Genomic DNA, 14,224 nt, shown 5'->3' on the forward strand with positions numbered 1-14,224 from the left:
ACCAGCAGGTGACTTGCAGCAGGGCTGAAAGCCCAGGGAGGCTTGGCCATTACCTACAGGGGTCCCTGGTCTTACCTCCCAACACACGCACACCTGTGGTTGGGGAGGTGACGGGGGACTCCCCAGCCTGGAGGCCCCCCGCTCAGTGCTGGTGCGGGTACCTGGTCAGCCCTCCGGCCGAGGGCAGTCCTATTTGGCTCCCGTCCTTCCAGGCTGGAGGCCCCAGCCCACCCCACCCCTGCAGATCCTCAACGCTATCAGAGAAGCACAGCCAGTCCCTCCTCGCAGGGGGAGCCCCGCTCTTTATTTGTCTAAACTGCTTCATCCCAACCAGTCTGAGGAGGAGAGAGGAGATGGGGGGGTGGAGGGAGGGCAGGTTTGGATCTTGAACAGCACGCAAAGAGGGTCAAGGCCAGGGCACCACGCCCCAGGCCTGCCCTGGCTGGCTGGGAGGCCCCAGAGCCCCGGGATGCTCAGGCCTTGTCTGGGGGGAAGGCTGGGACTGGCACCTATGGCTTGGAAGGTGAGCTCGGCCTGTAGAGAGCCTCCCTCACTCCTCAGGGTCCCGCTGTACTGGCCATGGACCTTCCTGCTGGCACAGGGGAGGCACAGCCTTGGGAAGCCGTCCCCCAGGGCTGCCTGTGCGCCTGTGCTGCTTCCCAGCAGCTCAGCCACGTCCTTCCTCCCGGACGCCTGAACTGGGAGGCGGCTCTGAAGGGGATCTGCACTGTCACCGGCTTCCCAGCCTTGACCACCAGTGGTTCCCTCAGCTTTTCTATAACATCTGGGGTAATGATGGGGGCATCTAAAGATATAATGGGGCAAGGGAGTCAAAGAAGGCTGGGATGCCAGGCACTGGGTGAGGACGAGAGAGGGCAGTTTGGGCTGAGGGAAGACCAGCCCCCACCTCACTGGAAGAACTTGGCGGGGAGGTGAACGGGCAGGTGGGGGCCTTAAAGTCCTGACCCCAGCTCTAAGATGTGGGAGTCTGTCTCTAAAGTAGGCAGGTGTCAGCTTCTCAGTCTGACTGCTCCCTTCTTGTCTCTTCTATTTATTCCTCCCATCCCCTCAAAATGGCCAGAACTCAGAGGCCTGCCCTCAACGCTGCCTTGTCACCTTGTACCTTCTCTCCCCGTGGCCACAGATACGTGCAGTTCACCTGGTCTGGTGCAGGGAGTCCCAGCTTACACTTCCTTGCCACCAGTCCACAAGCTTTTGTCGAGCCACCCCAGACGGCTCACCTTGGGTCTTGAACACTCACAGGCAGGCATTTTCCTGGGGTGTTTACGAAGGTCATACTTTATGCATATTGCAAGCAAGGAGTTTTGGGGAGTGATAGAGGGTCTCTCCTTTGGGTTTGGGTTCTGGCTGTTCCCTCATTTCTGCCTCTCCTCCAGCAACCCCAGTTGCACATGCAACCACAGCCATGAACTTGGAGCATCTACCAAGGGCCCACCTTATAAAGAACTTCTCACGGGGCCCTCAGCTTTGGAGACAGGAGACCAGAAAGAGAACGAGGAAATGTTTCCCTGGCTTTGGAGGCAATGTGGGTCTGAGACAGGAGCAGAAGCAAAGAAAGATCCTGAGAAGGCTCACAAAGGAATTTCTGTTCAGGTGGGTTTAGGTGTCAGGAGGGTGGTGACCAAGGAGACTAGAGCAGAGGTGCCAGGACCTGGCAGAAGGAAGAGATGAACCCGCTGTACCCTCTGGGGAGTTACTCACCCTTTCTAGGTCTGCTTCCCCCATATAGTGAGACTAATAGCTGCCGGTTCCATTGCTTTTAGGATTAAAGGCAATCGTGAATAGAAAAATGCCTATAACATCTCACTCTAAATAGTGACCCCAGAAGGGGTTGAAGTGAAATGGAGCTGTCCTGTGGGCTCTGCTGAGCAGGGGTGTGGGGTGGGGGCTGCTCTGGCTGGCACTGGGGTCCCAGGCTGCAGCCCGGATGACCTCAGGGCATCCTCTGTGAGGTCACTGCTACTGACCTGGAAATTCAGACAGAAGGCAGCATGCCACATTCTCAGTGTATTTCTCATTTATCTTTTATTTAACATGCAGGGGTATGTCCTGAGCCCTGGTCCCCTCCCTAGCCCTGGCCCTCCCTGTGGCTTCTGGCCCCGGGTCTGCTCCCAGCCACCTCCAGTCCCTGGCTGTCCTCTTTGTGATGGTCTCCCAGCCGGTCCTGTCCAGGGTGTCCACCTCTCTCTGGCTGGGTGCGGCCGCTCACTCTGGCTTTGATGTTGTGCCACAGCGAGCCATCCTGCCATGTATCTCAGGCCAGGAACGTACACTTTTTGTCCCACGCGGTTTGTGAGAGGCTCTGGACTCCTCAGCGGTGGGGGCGTGGGCAGGGCTGACCTCCTTGCAGGTGGTGTCATGCCTGCTGTGCACAGAGCTGCCGCGGCCTTCCTCCTCCTCTCTGGGGGCTCTCAGGCTGCCTGAGGTGCTGTCCCCTGGTTGGTGGGGTATCTAGTCCCCACCTGCCCTCTGGCAGCTGGCAGCTGGGGTGGGGGTGCGGGGTGGGGAGCTCTGGAGAGCGCCCTCCTGCGTGCTCTCCCTTCTCCCTGTGGGGGCCTCAGTGCTGCCAGGAGACAGGCACGGCTGCCTCCCAGCCTGCTCCCTCCGCAAGGTCGGAGCGGAAGTCGGAGAAGCTGACACTCCACTTCCTTCTCTGCCGTTGTTGCTGGCAGGTGCTGCTCCTGCAGTCGCCGTCCTCACGCTGTCCTCCCGGGAGAGGACCGCGGACCCACTGGCAGTGCACTCTGGAGGGCACGTGTTGGCATCCCCGGAAACAGCCGCGTTGGTTTTGCGTCCTCCAGGCCACTCGGTGGCTGCCCCTGCGAGGGCTGTGTTCAGCTGTTCCGAGGCCGACTTGGTGACTGTCATGCCTTTGTGGAAGTCCTGTCGGGCCTGCTCCCCAGCGGCAGAGGCTGCAGAGAGGGCCGCAGTCGCCTCCAGGACATGGATGCTCCCAGTGCTGACCTCTCCCCGACCTCCTGTTCCTGGGAAATGTGCTGCGTTGGGGCTCCTCCTGTCCATTTCCTTCAACACGGACATGAACCTGTCCCCGGCTGGAACGGCATGCGTACTGCTGTAAGCTTCCACCGGCGGCCTCAGGAGGTGAATTAGGACTTCCCAATAGCCAAAGAGCTGTTCCTGCTTGTCCGGAGGGGCACACAGCTGCAGGTAGTAGGAGCAGCCAGTGGCGAGCTTCACGCGCAGCTGTTGTTTTTCACGGTTGTGAATGGAGATCTTTACGAACTTCAAGGGGAGGAGCCTGGTGACCTCTAAGGTCTTTGTATCTCTTTGCTCTTTTCCCTGGGTGCCCTGGCCACACCCCACATGCCATTCACAATGACGGACAGGTTGTGCCAGCAGCATGATGTCTGGTATTGGGTTGAAGGGGTTGGTGTTTACAATGCCCACGGTCGTGATCATGGCGCAGTTGTGCACATCAATTAGCATTCCCCGTTTGGTGACCTGCATAAAGTCGCTCTCAAACACAGGGACAGACTTGAACATGTCAAATTCTCCCTGGCACAGTTGTCGCTGCAGTTGCCCCATGGCGGTGTTGAACATGCCCACCCTGGGGCTCCTCTGGTCCGTGTAACACGGAAACACAGACTCACTGTTGATGACTCTGTTACCACAGGAAGCAGTGCTGGCTAGGCAGACAGGTCCCTGTGACTTCCCTTCGCTGACAGAAGAGGGAACAGAGGTGCTCCTGGGCACGGGCGGCTACCTGGCAGGTCTCTCAACAGCACCCCACCCTGCAGTACCCAACTCCCCCGGCATCAGGGCCTCCTGGAGGCAGAAGTGGGGATGGGCGTGCAGGTGATGGCCGTGGGAGTGCTAGCAGGTGCTGGATGCCAGCCGGAATCTCTGCAAGTGTGTGGAGATGTACGGTGCGCTCGCGCTCTGCTGTACCTCACCTCTGCCTCTGAGAACCTCAGATGCTGTGAGCTACAGTCCAGCTGAGAGAAGTAAGTCCTCGCCTAGCCCCCTGCGCAGCCCTATTTATACTCTGCTGCCCTTTATGACCTGTCACTGTCACAAACCCCTTTGTTCCCACCCCTCAGCCGAGCCCTCAGGGCGGGGCCGCCATCCATACCCCCAAACATCTCACTACCCCACAGAGGACAGGCCCATCCTGCCATACCCACCTCAGGGTATGACCTGTCACTGTCACAAACCCCTTTGTTCCCACCCCTCAGCCGAGCCTTCAGGGCAGGGCCGCCACCCTCCTCCACAAACATCCCAGTGCCCCGCAGAGGACAAGCCCATCCTGCCATACCCACCTCAGGGCATGACCTGTCACTGTCACAAACCCCTTTGTTCCACGCCTCAGCAAAGCCCTCAGGGCGGGGCCGCCATCCTCACCCCCAAACAACCCGCTGCCCCAGAGAGGACAGGCCCATCCTGCCATACCCACCTCAGGGTATGACCAGTCACTGTCACAAACCCCTTTGTTCCCACCCCTCAGCCAAGCCCTCAGGGCGGGGCGGCCACCCTCCTCCCCCAACATCCCAGTGCCCCGCAGAGGACAAGCCCATCCTGCCATACCCACCTCAGGGCATGACCTGTCACTGTCACAAACCCCTTTGTTCCACGCCTCAGCAAAGCCCTCAGGGCGGGGCCGCCATCCTCACCCCCAAACAACCCGCTGCCCCAGAGAGGACAGGCCCATCCTGCCATACCCACCTCAGGGTATGACCTGTCACTGTCACAAACCCCTTTGTTCCCACCCCTCAGCCGAGCCCTCAGGGCGGGGCCGCCATCCTCACCCCCCAACATCCCACTACCCCACAGAGGACAGGCCCATCCTGCCATACCCACCTCAGGGCATGACCTGTCACTGTCACAAACCCCTTTGTTCCCACCCCTCAGCCGAGCCCTCAGGGCGGGGCCGCCACCCTCCTCCCCAAACATCCCGGTGCCCCGCAGAGGACAGGCCCATCCTGCCCTGTCCTCAGGTGGGTACCAAGGTAGAAATGTCTTCAACAGGGAAAATTGTGTGGATACTTTCTTTTCCTGCCCCAAATGAAAAAGATAGAGCAAGTGGAAAAAGTTTATAGTCACGTAAGATGATGGGTGAGGATGGAACCATCAAACAACCCAGGCTTGGTCCTTAGCCAGTCCTTTCAAAAAGTCTCAGTGAACGATGATATTGAGCTTATTTAATAATACATTAAAAATTGCTTTCCTGAGGTGCTGTGTGATGTTCTTCACATATGATCATGCGAATGCACTGTGCTTGGTATTGTAGCTACCAGCCCATGTTATAGGTGAAGAAAATGAGGTTGTATCAGTTGCCTGAATTCACGGAAGTAGTGGTAGTGGAGGCAGTATTTGAACGCAGGTTTAAAGCGTTTGTTCTGAACCGCTGTAGTACTTTGCTTACAGAGAAAGCTTGGGCCATCCAAATGTTTCCAGACCGGACTGATTTAACTACCTTGGAGAGGATCAGATCAGTGCATTTTCACAAGTTGTATAATGCGATGTGCATATATATGTTCTGGAGAGAATCCAGGATGACCGCTTCAGACCGTGGCCGGTAGGACATGGGGGTTAAATTATCTGGGGAGTCATTTCAGTTTCTCCTTTCATCAGCCTGTGTATGGAAACCTACGTATTCTTTTAAGACCCCTCCACATTCTTCCCTCCTCCCCCACTGAAATGAGGAGCGCAGGAAATAAACCTGAGCCGTAAGCTTCCATTCCAGGAGCCTGCCAGATGCCCTCCAGCAGAAGTGCTTTGGAAACCTCGACACCTTTGGGGAGCGGGTACCCTTATACCTCCTGCCTTACTGCTGTCCCATAGAGCTAGTCAGAGAACATGTGATTTCTAATTTGTTACTCGACAGATCTGAGAAAGACGTCTGCTCTCAAATCCCTCACCTTCAATTTGATGTGATGCCTGAAATCCCACCCTAGAGATTCATTCCTTGACAACAAAGGCTATCTTGCTGTGAAGATACATGCAACTGTTCACTGACAGATGAATGGATAAACAAAATAGGGTCTATTCACACAGTACAATGTTACCCAGCCATAAAAAGAAATGAAGTACTGACACATGCCGAAAATGGATGAACCTTGACTACATTGTGCTAAGTGAAAGAGGCCAGATACAAAAAGCCACAGATTGTACGAATCCACTTATATGACATACACAATGGAGGCAAATCCATAGAGACAGACATGAGAGTGGTGGTCGCCTAGGACTAGAGCGAGGGGAGAATGGGGGATGACTGCTTAATAGGCATAGGATTTCCTTTTAGGGGGATGAAAAATCCTGGAACTGGTTAGTGGTGATGTTTATCTAGTATTGTGAATACACTGAGGGGCACTTGAGTTATATACTCTAAAATGGTTACAATGTTAGATTTCATGTTAATTTGTATTTTATCACAAACACACGCATGCACACACGTAAACACACTGGCTCAGAATGCTTATCGTTAAAAAGCATAGGTTCCCACTTTAGGGAGGTCACCCATGGGACCTTCAGGAAACTTCAAAGCTCTTCACTTCCTCATCTGTAACATGGGGATTAAAGTTGTGTGAGGATTAAGTGAGATACTGCATGTACATTGTGGAACATATTGTGTCAAGCAGTGGTAGCTATTATTATTAGCGCTCGTCCCACCTGGCCCTGACAGCCTCGGGGTCAGTTCCTCCCTGAGAGCAGTTTCTGATCAGACACACAGAGACGCCTCTGGGGTGAGAGCCAGAAGGACGCGCCAGGATGCTCCCTGGCCAACCCGGTCTCCTCGGAGGGCACCTCCAGCAGGTCTGTGAGTACTGCTCGCAGAAGAGCTTCTTGAGCGCAACCACGAATACGGAATGGAGAGGAGCGGAAAAGCTTGATGTGGGCTTGGCCTGCAGGAGTTTATTCAAAGCCCGTGCAGAGACATTAGGATAGGGATGGAAAAGAGTCAGCGTTTTAGATCTTGGCACAAAGTAAAAGTTTCACATCCAGAACCCCTGTCCTGGACCAAAACCCTTTAAAGCTCTCTCTCTGAGCAGTGCCAAGCCAGGCCTCAGGGAAAGGCAAGGGGACAAGGCGGAGGGCAGGAGAGAGGAGGGAGGGCGGGCGCTCCATCCCCTGTGCGACGTCACAGCCCAGCAGGCGGCAGCCCGGTGGAAACCATGGTCAGCCTGGCGTCTGGCAGGGGGCCCGTCCAAGTTTGTTCCCCCAGAGCCCCCAGCCTTTCCTTTCCACTGAATGTGACATGAGGTGAGCTAAACAGTTTGATGGTAAGTACATAGTCATCCTTTTTTAAAAAATTACAGTATTAAAACAAAGTTGGCCACAGAAAACAAGACTTTTTAATGCATTTGTTAAAGGAACATGCAGTTCCATTGTCATACACGGCACATTTCTCAGATCAGTTTCTCTTGCCAGAGTCACCACCCCCTTCCTTCCTCTCCAACCCTTTGTCGTCCATGGCCGCTTAAATATTTCCTTGAGTTTCGTAAGGGCTCAGCGTGGCCCCTATACCCACAACCAGAGGGTGAATGTAAGGATTTATTTCCCCTGCACTGAGAAAAGGAAACATCTCCAGAGAGAAGTGCCGGACGGTCCTCTGCCTGATGACTCTTTACAGATGAGGAACGGCCCCTGATGGACAGTTCAGGAAACAAAATTAGGAGGACTGTGTTACAGGGGATCGTGTAAAGGAACCATACGTGAGTTCAAGGACCAGGCGCCACTCCTGTGCGTGAATCTTAACATTTAATCAAGCCTGTGTCTCCCTGACGGGCATTGGTAGCAGAGTAGCCAAGTTTTATTCCAGCCCACGTGTTGTAGCGTAGCCTACATGACTTGTACGAAGAGATCAATCAAAGGCTTTTCACAGTGAGCGACAGGAGAGCTGGCAGCTTCCTTTTCTCCGGAAAAGGGGCGAGTGAACAGTGACTGTAATGGGGTATGTGGTTGGGCCTTGACGGTGGGCGGAATCTAGTAACCAGGGCGTTGCTCATGGGATTGTATATTAATGATACCATTAAAAAAAAGGCGAGTGAAGCCTCTTTCACTGATCTGTCCTGCGGCCTGCAAGCTGGGGGACATGTGTGGACCAGACAGAGGGCTGATCGCTCCTCAGGATCGGGGAGAAAAATCGGTATCACTGAGGTTACACAGGGAGTCAGGAGCAAGTCACGCAGGGCCCCAGACAGGGGCCCGGGAGGATGTGGGGCTTCCCCGTAAGGGAAGAAAGCAAAGATACGGTGAGGGGAAAGGACAGGACGGCGGCCTCCGCTCTCCCACGGGCGGGTCTCGCCCTCACATGCGCCGCAGAGTCCGGCGCGGAGAGGCGGCAGCGAGAGTCCACCCTCCCTGCGCCCCCGGCCGGAACGGCCGCCGCCGTCCACTCTCCGCGGACTCTCAGCCGGGACACTGCGGCTGCGCAGGGTGAGTTTCCGGCCGGACGCGGGTTCCTCCCCCCGGGGGAACCCGCCCTTCCGCTCCCAGCGTTCCCGCCGACAGTTCAAAGTGGGGAAAAGGCGGCGGCGGCGGCGGTTGGGCTGCGGTTGGGCGGCGGCGGCGGCGGTTGGGCGGCGGCGGTTGGGGGGCGGCTGCGGCGGTTGGGCGGCGGCGGTTGGGGGGCGGTTGGGCGGCGGTTGGGCGCGGCGGTGGTGGGGCAGCGGGAGGCGACCGCCGCGGGCCGTGAGAAGAGTAACCGGGACAGACGCCCTGGCCTCGGTGTCCGCCACCCCGAGAGGACGTCCGGGTGCGCTGCACCTTGAAGCGGCCCGTGGAGGACCTGGAAGATTCGTGCGGCGGCTTCATGCCGCTTGTCGGGGACGCGCTGCCAGAGGAGATTCGGGAGCTGGCGCTGCGAGGGGCGCAGTGGGTCCCAGTCGCCGTCTCCTCTCGCCTGCCGCGACCACCCGAGCCGACACAGTGCCCCTCCTTTCTCTCCATCCCCTCCCCCGCTGTGTCTTCCTTACGGTGCCGCCTGAGGAGTGCTACAAGCATTGGCTTGTGGCTCTCGGGAGCGTGTAAGCTCCATGCAGGAGGGCCTCTGGTTCACCCTGGGTAGCGGGCGTAGTCGGTTACCTGCGCCACCATCCTCAGTGCACCACAGCCCACAGCGTGCTTGGTCTCAGCTGCCAGCATCTGCACGATCGCTTCCTCCTGCTGCGCCTGCTCAGCGAGTATTGGCATTAGCCAGAGGGAAGTAACAGGAAATTAGCACACATGCAAACACACCTGGCTCAGGCAACCTGGAGCACAGGACCGAATTGAGTGGACTCAGCATCAACTGGGAATATTTCTGGGTGGTATCTCCAATCCTCCTCTGGGGATTGGAGGACACCAAGGTGACCTTCAAGGGGGCAGAAAGAGATGAGTAGATGCCAGTCAGGTAAAAAGGTTTAGTTCTCACCTGCAGCAACTGCTCCTTGCTGCCCGGGGTGGAGGATATCTGGTACTTGGTGGAGTTACTGACGTCCCCTTTGGTGCACTGCCAGTGCACCTGGGGTCTAGGCTCCCCTTGGACCACAGCGTGAAGTATGGCATTTCTCCCTGCAGGAGCAAGAGGCAGGCAGGGAGATTGACAAATTGGGGAGCAGTGAAAGGATACTTAATTGATGTTTTGATTTATGACATTTTTTCCACCTTAGGTATCTCAGCTGTCTACTCCAAGGACGGTGCCAGGATTCGGTCCCCCTGACTCAAGGATTCCCGATGCCAAGTGGTGAGCAGCTGCTGCCAGGTCCCCTGAAGAGGGCCTCACCTGGCATTTGTATTGTAGAGCCTGGGATCCTTGAGGAGGAGTTGCAGCCCAGCTGCCCGTGGTGGGAGGGAGGCAAGCAGGGCTTGCTGTGGGGAGAGGAGCATTTCTTCTCAAATGGGTGGGGTAAGGAGGCTGTAGGACTCTCCCAAGGCTGGGATGGGGAGGAGTCTTCTGTGGGTTCACATCCCCCCCTCCAGCAGGGATGACAGCCTGGGCAAGCAGTGGCTGTTTGGTGCCCAGGGGAGCTGGTGCTGACACAGGGCTCAGTCTTAGAAGAGACCCCATGCTCCATGTTTGCGTGGAAGCCAGGGAGCTGCTCACCCTCATGGGACCCCTGCGGCTCACATCAGGAATGCCTCGGTGGAGGGACCCAGGGAACCTCCCCAGCGACGACAGACAAAATTTCTCATGAGGGGGAACTTAGAGTTAGATTTAGAAGATTAAAGTACCATTACTTTCTTCTTCCAGAATGTTGGAAACTGAAGTTTCTTGGGGACCTGTGTTGGGGAGAGGACTTCAGTTCGTACCCTCTCCTCCATGAGCTTATGTCACCACCACTTTCCTGAGCACTTTTCTCATGTGGCCTTCTGGAATCGGCTTCCTAAGCCCAGCCTGAGAGCCGAAGGGGGTGTGGGTGTCTGCAGGCAGGGCTGGGAGGAGGTCAGGTCAGCTCCGTGTGGGCAGTGCCTTCGCAGCAGCTGCTCGGGGGGAAGAGACGCGATGCCAAGAAACTCACGGCCTTTCCTACTCCAGCCCAACTTTTCCCCATCCTGGTTCCTGGATGTTTCTCGAATCAGCAGACCATAGCGTATCCTCACTCTCTACTCCTCTACTCCTCAGGCGCCCCCCCAGTAACAGGAGGCAGCGTGTGGCCTGGTGATGGACTTAGGGACAGGGAGCCAGGTTGGGAAGGCTGCACGCACTGGGGAGCTTGGGGTGTGGGACTCTTTCCCCTATCGGCAGCCCTCCTCCCGGGCCTCCCCCTGCCGCAGCGCCCAGGTGACGCGCTTCTGCTCGAGGTCCGGCATGCTGCCTCCTCCTGGGACCTCCTCCACCCCAGGGATGGAGGACCTCTCGAGAGGCCTCCCTGGAGGAGATGGGAGAAAGGGAAGTGGGCCCTCCTGCTCGCCGCGGGTGGAGCACGATGCCCTTCCCTCTCCCCCGGTGGGCAAGCTTGTCTCAGAGCTGCCAGCAAGCAGGGCTTTGGGATTTTCTACCGGAATGTGGAGGCAGTGTGATTGCAGCCCCTGGGAAGTGGGTAGGGGATCCCCGGGAAAACTGGGGGTGCCTCCAGAAGGAAGAATGGGACAGGGTTCCTTGACCAGAGCAGGGCCCATGTGAGGGGCTCTGCGACATTTATTTGGGGAAACAAAAGTCCAAGTAGAGACTGAGGAAAGCAGAGAGGCAGGTGACCTCTCCAGGTCTCTGAGTCCCCCCCTTCCTCCGCCCCACCTGGTGTGGGGCCACGGCGGGAGGGCCGAGGATCAGCTCTTGTCTCACCTGCCTAGTCAGCACTGCTTCCTGTGGTAACAGAATTATTAAAAGTGAGTCTGTATTTCCGTGTTACACGGACCAGAGGAGCCCCAGGGTGGGCATGTTCAACACCGCCATGGGGCCACTGCAGCGACAACTGCGCCAGGGAGAATTTGACATGTTCAAGCTATCCCCGTGTTTGAGGGCGACTTTATACAGATCAGCGGATGGGGAACGCGGAACAGTGTGCACCGGTGCGACCCGATCACGACCGTGGGCATTGTAAACACCAGCCCCTTCAACCCAATACCAGACATCATGCTGCTGGCACAACCTGTCCGTCACTGTGAATGGCATGTGGGGTGTGGCCAGGGCACCCAGGGAAAAGAGCAAAGAGATACAAAGACCTTAGAGTTCACCAGGCTCCTCCCCTTGAAGTTCGTAAAGATCTCCATTCATAAACGTGAAAAACAACAGCTGCCCGTGAAGCTTGCCACTGGCTGCTCCTACTACCTGCAGCTGTGTGCCCCTCCAGACAAGCAGGAAAAGCTCTTTGGCTATTGGGAAGTATTAATTCACCTCCTGAGGCCGCCGGTGGAAGCTTACAGCACTACGCATGCCGTTCCAGCCGGGGACAGGTTCATGTCCATGTTGAAGGAAATGGACAGCAGGAGCCCCAACGCAGCACATTTCCCAGGAACGGGAGGTCAGGGAGAGGTCAGCACTGGGAGCATCCATGTCCTGGAGGTGACTGCGGCCCTCTCTGCAGCCTCTGCCGCTGGGGAGCGGGCCCGACAGGACTTCCACAAAGGCATGACAGTCACCAAGTCGGCCTCGGAACAGCTGAACACAGCCCTCGCAGGGGCAGCCACCGAGTGGCCTGGAGGACGCACAACCAACGCGACTGTTTTCCCGGGACGCCAACACGTGCCCTCCAGAGTGCACTGCCAGTGGGTCCGCGGTACTCTCCCGGGAGGACAGCGTGAGGACGGCGACTGCAGGAGTAGCACCTGCGAGCAGCACCTGCCAGCAACATCGGCAGAGAAGGAACTGGAGTGTCAGCTTCTCCGACTTCCGCTCCGACCTTGCGGAGGGAGCAGGCTGGGAGGCAGCCGTGCCTGTCTCCTGGCAGCACTGAGGCCCCCACAGGGAGAAGGGAGAGCACGCAGTAGGGCGCTCTCCAGAGCTCCCCACTACGCTCCCCCACCACAGCTGTGGGGCAGCGGGTTGTTTGGGGGTGAGGATGGCGGCCCCGCCCTGAGGGCTCGGCTGAGGCGTGGAACAGAGGGGTTTGTGACAGTGACAGGTCATACCCTGAGGTGGGTATGGCAGGATGGGCCTGTCCTCTGTGGGGCAGTGGGATGTTTGGGGAGGAGGGTGGCAGCCCACCCTGAGGGCTCGGCTGAGGCGTGGAACAAAGGGGTTTGTGACAGTGACAGGTCATATAGGGCAGCAGAGTATAAATAGGGCTGCGCAGGGGGCTAGGCGAGGAGTTACTTCTCTCAGCTGGACTGTAGCTCACAGCATCTGAGGTTCTCAGAGGCAGAGGTGAGGTACAGCAGAGCGCGAGCACACCGTACATCTCCACACCATTGCAGAGATTCCGGCTTGTCATCCAGCACCTGCTAGCACTCACACGGCCATCACCTACACCCCCGCCCCCACCTCTACCTCCAGGAGGCACTGAGGCCGGGGGAGTTGGGCACTGCAGGGTGGGGTGCTGTTGAGAGGCCTGCCAGGGAGCCACCCGTGCCCAGTAGCCACCGCTGTTCCATCGTCTGTCAGCGAAGGGAAGACCCAGGGAGCTGCCTGCCTAGCCAGCACTATTAAAAGTGAGTCTGTGTTTCCGTGTTACACGGACCAGAGGAGCCCCAGGGTGGGCATGTTCAACACCGCCATGGGGCCACTGCAGCGACAACTGCGCCAGGGAGAATTTGACATGTTCAAGTCTGTCCCCGTGTTTGAGGGCAACTTTATACAGATCAGCAGATGGGGAACGCGGAACAGTGTGCACCGGTGCGACCCGATCACGACCGTGGGCATTGTAAACACCAACCCCTTCAACCCAATACCAGACATCATGCTGCTGGCACAACCTGTCCGTCACTGTGAATGGCATGTGGGGTGTGAATAGGGCACCCAGGGAAAAGAGCAAAGGATACAAAGACCTTAGAGGTCACCAGGCTCCTCCCCTTGAAGTTCCTAAAGATCTCCACAACCGTGAAAAACAACAGCTGCTAGTGAAGCTCGCCACTGGCTGCTCCTACTACCTGCAGCTGTGTGCCCCTCCGGACAAGCAGGAACAGCTCTTTGGCTATTGGGAAGTCCTAATTCACCTCCTGAGGCCGCCGGTGGAAGCTTACAGCAGTACGCATGCCTTTCCAGCCGGGGACACGTTCATGTCCATGTTGAAGGAAATGGACAGCAGGAGCCCCAACGCAGCACATTTCCCAGAAACGGGAGGTCAGGGAGAGGTCAGCACTGGGAGCATCCATGTCCTGGAGGCGACTGCGGCCCTCTCTGCAGCCTCTGCCGCTGGGGAGCGGGCCCGACAGGACTTCCACAAAGGCATGACAGTCACCAAGTCGGCCTCGGAACAGCTGAACACAGCCCTCGCAGGGGCAGCCACCGAGTGGCCTGGAGGACGCACAACCAACGCGACTGTTTCCCGAGACACCAACACGTGCCCTCCAGAGTGCACTGCCAGTGGGTCCGCGGTCCTCTCCCGGGAGGACAGCGTGAGGACGGCGACTGCAGGAGCAGCACCTGCCAGCAACATCGGCAGAGAAGGAACTGGAGTGTCAGCTTCTCCGACTTCCACTCCGACCTTGCGGAGGGAGCAGGCTGGGAGGCAGCCGTGCCTGTCTCCTGGCAGCACTGAGGCCCCCACAGGGAGAAGGGAGAGCACGCAGGAGGGCGCTCTCCAGAGCTCCCCACCCCGCACCCCCACCCCAGCTGCCAGCTGCCAGAGGGCAGGTGGGGACAAGATACCCCACCAACCAGGGG

General features: G+C 57.6%; 2 protein-coding genes across 11 annotated transcripts in view; one reads left to right on the forward strand and one right to left on the reverse strand.

Annotated features, from left to right (window-relative positions):
- The window catches only part of IGFN1 (immunoglobulin like and fibronectin type III domain containing 1), a 26,854-nt gene extending 15,316 nt beyond the window's left edge, over nt 1-11,538 (reverse strand). Inside the window, 8 exon segments of the mRNA XM_073217734.1 lie at nt 510-713; nt 716-830; nt 2,722-3,643; nt 8,275-8,748; nt 9,041-9,153; nt 9,395-9,542; nt 10,736-10,832; nt 11,436-11,538. Of these exon segments, the coding sequence (XP_073073835.1) occupies nt 510-713; nt 716-830; nt 2,722-3,643; nt 8,275-8,748; nt 9,041-9,153; nt 9,395-9,542; nt 10,736-10,832; nt 11,436-11,538 (2,176 nt within the window).
- LOC140844520 (uncharacterized) lies at nt 7,849-13,180 on the forward strand. Of its 10 annotated transcripts, none has more exons than XM_073217166.1 (3): nt 7,849-8,418; nt 9,633-9,706; nt 10,214-13,180. In XM_073217166.1, the coding sequence occupies exon 3, from the start codon at nt 11,537-11,539 to the stop codon at nt 12,683-12,685; it is 1,149 nt and encodes a 382-aa protein (XP_073073267.1). In that variant the 5' UTR covers nt 7,849-8,418; nt 9,633-9,706; nt 10,214-11,536; the 3' UTR covers nt 12,686-13,180. The 10 variants fall into 10 exon arrangements, with proteins under 10 accessions (XP_073073267.1, XP_073073273.1, XP_073073269.1 ...); XM_073217172.1 differs by having other exon boundaries at nt 11,322-13,180; XM_073217168.1 differs by having other exon boundaries at nt 7,915-7,933.
- Nucleotides 13,181-14,224: the final 1,044 nt, after the last annotated feature.

The sequence above is a fragment of the Manis javanica genome, chromosome 11 (assembly GCF_040802235.1).
Source record: "Manis javanica isolate MJ-LG chromosome 11, MJ_LKY, whole genome shotgun sequence".
NCBI classification, from domain to species: Eukaryota; Metazoa; Chordata; class Mammalia; order Pholidota; family Manidae; genus Manis; species Manis javanica.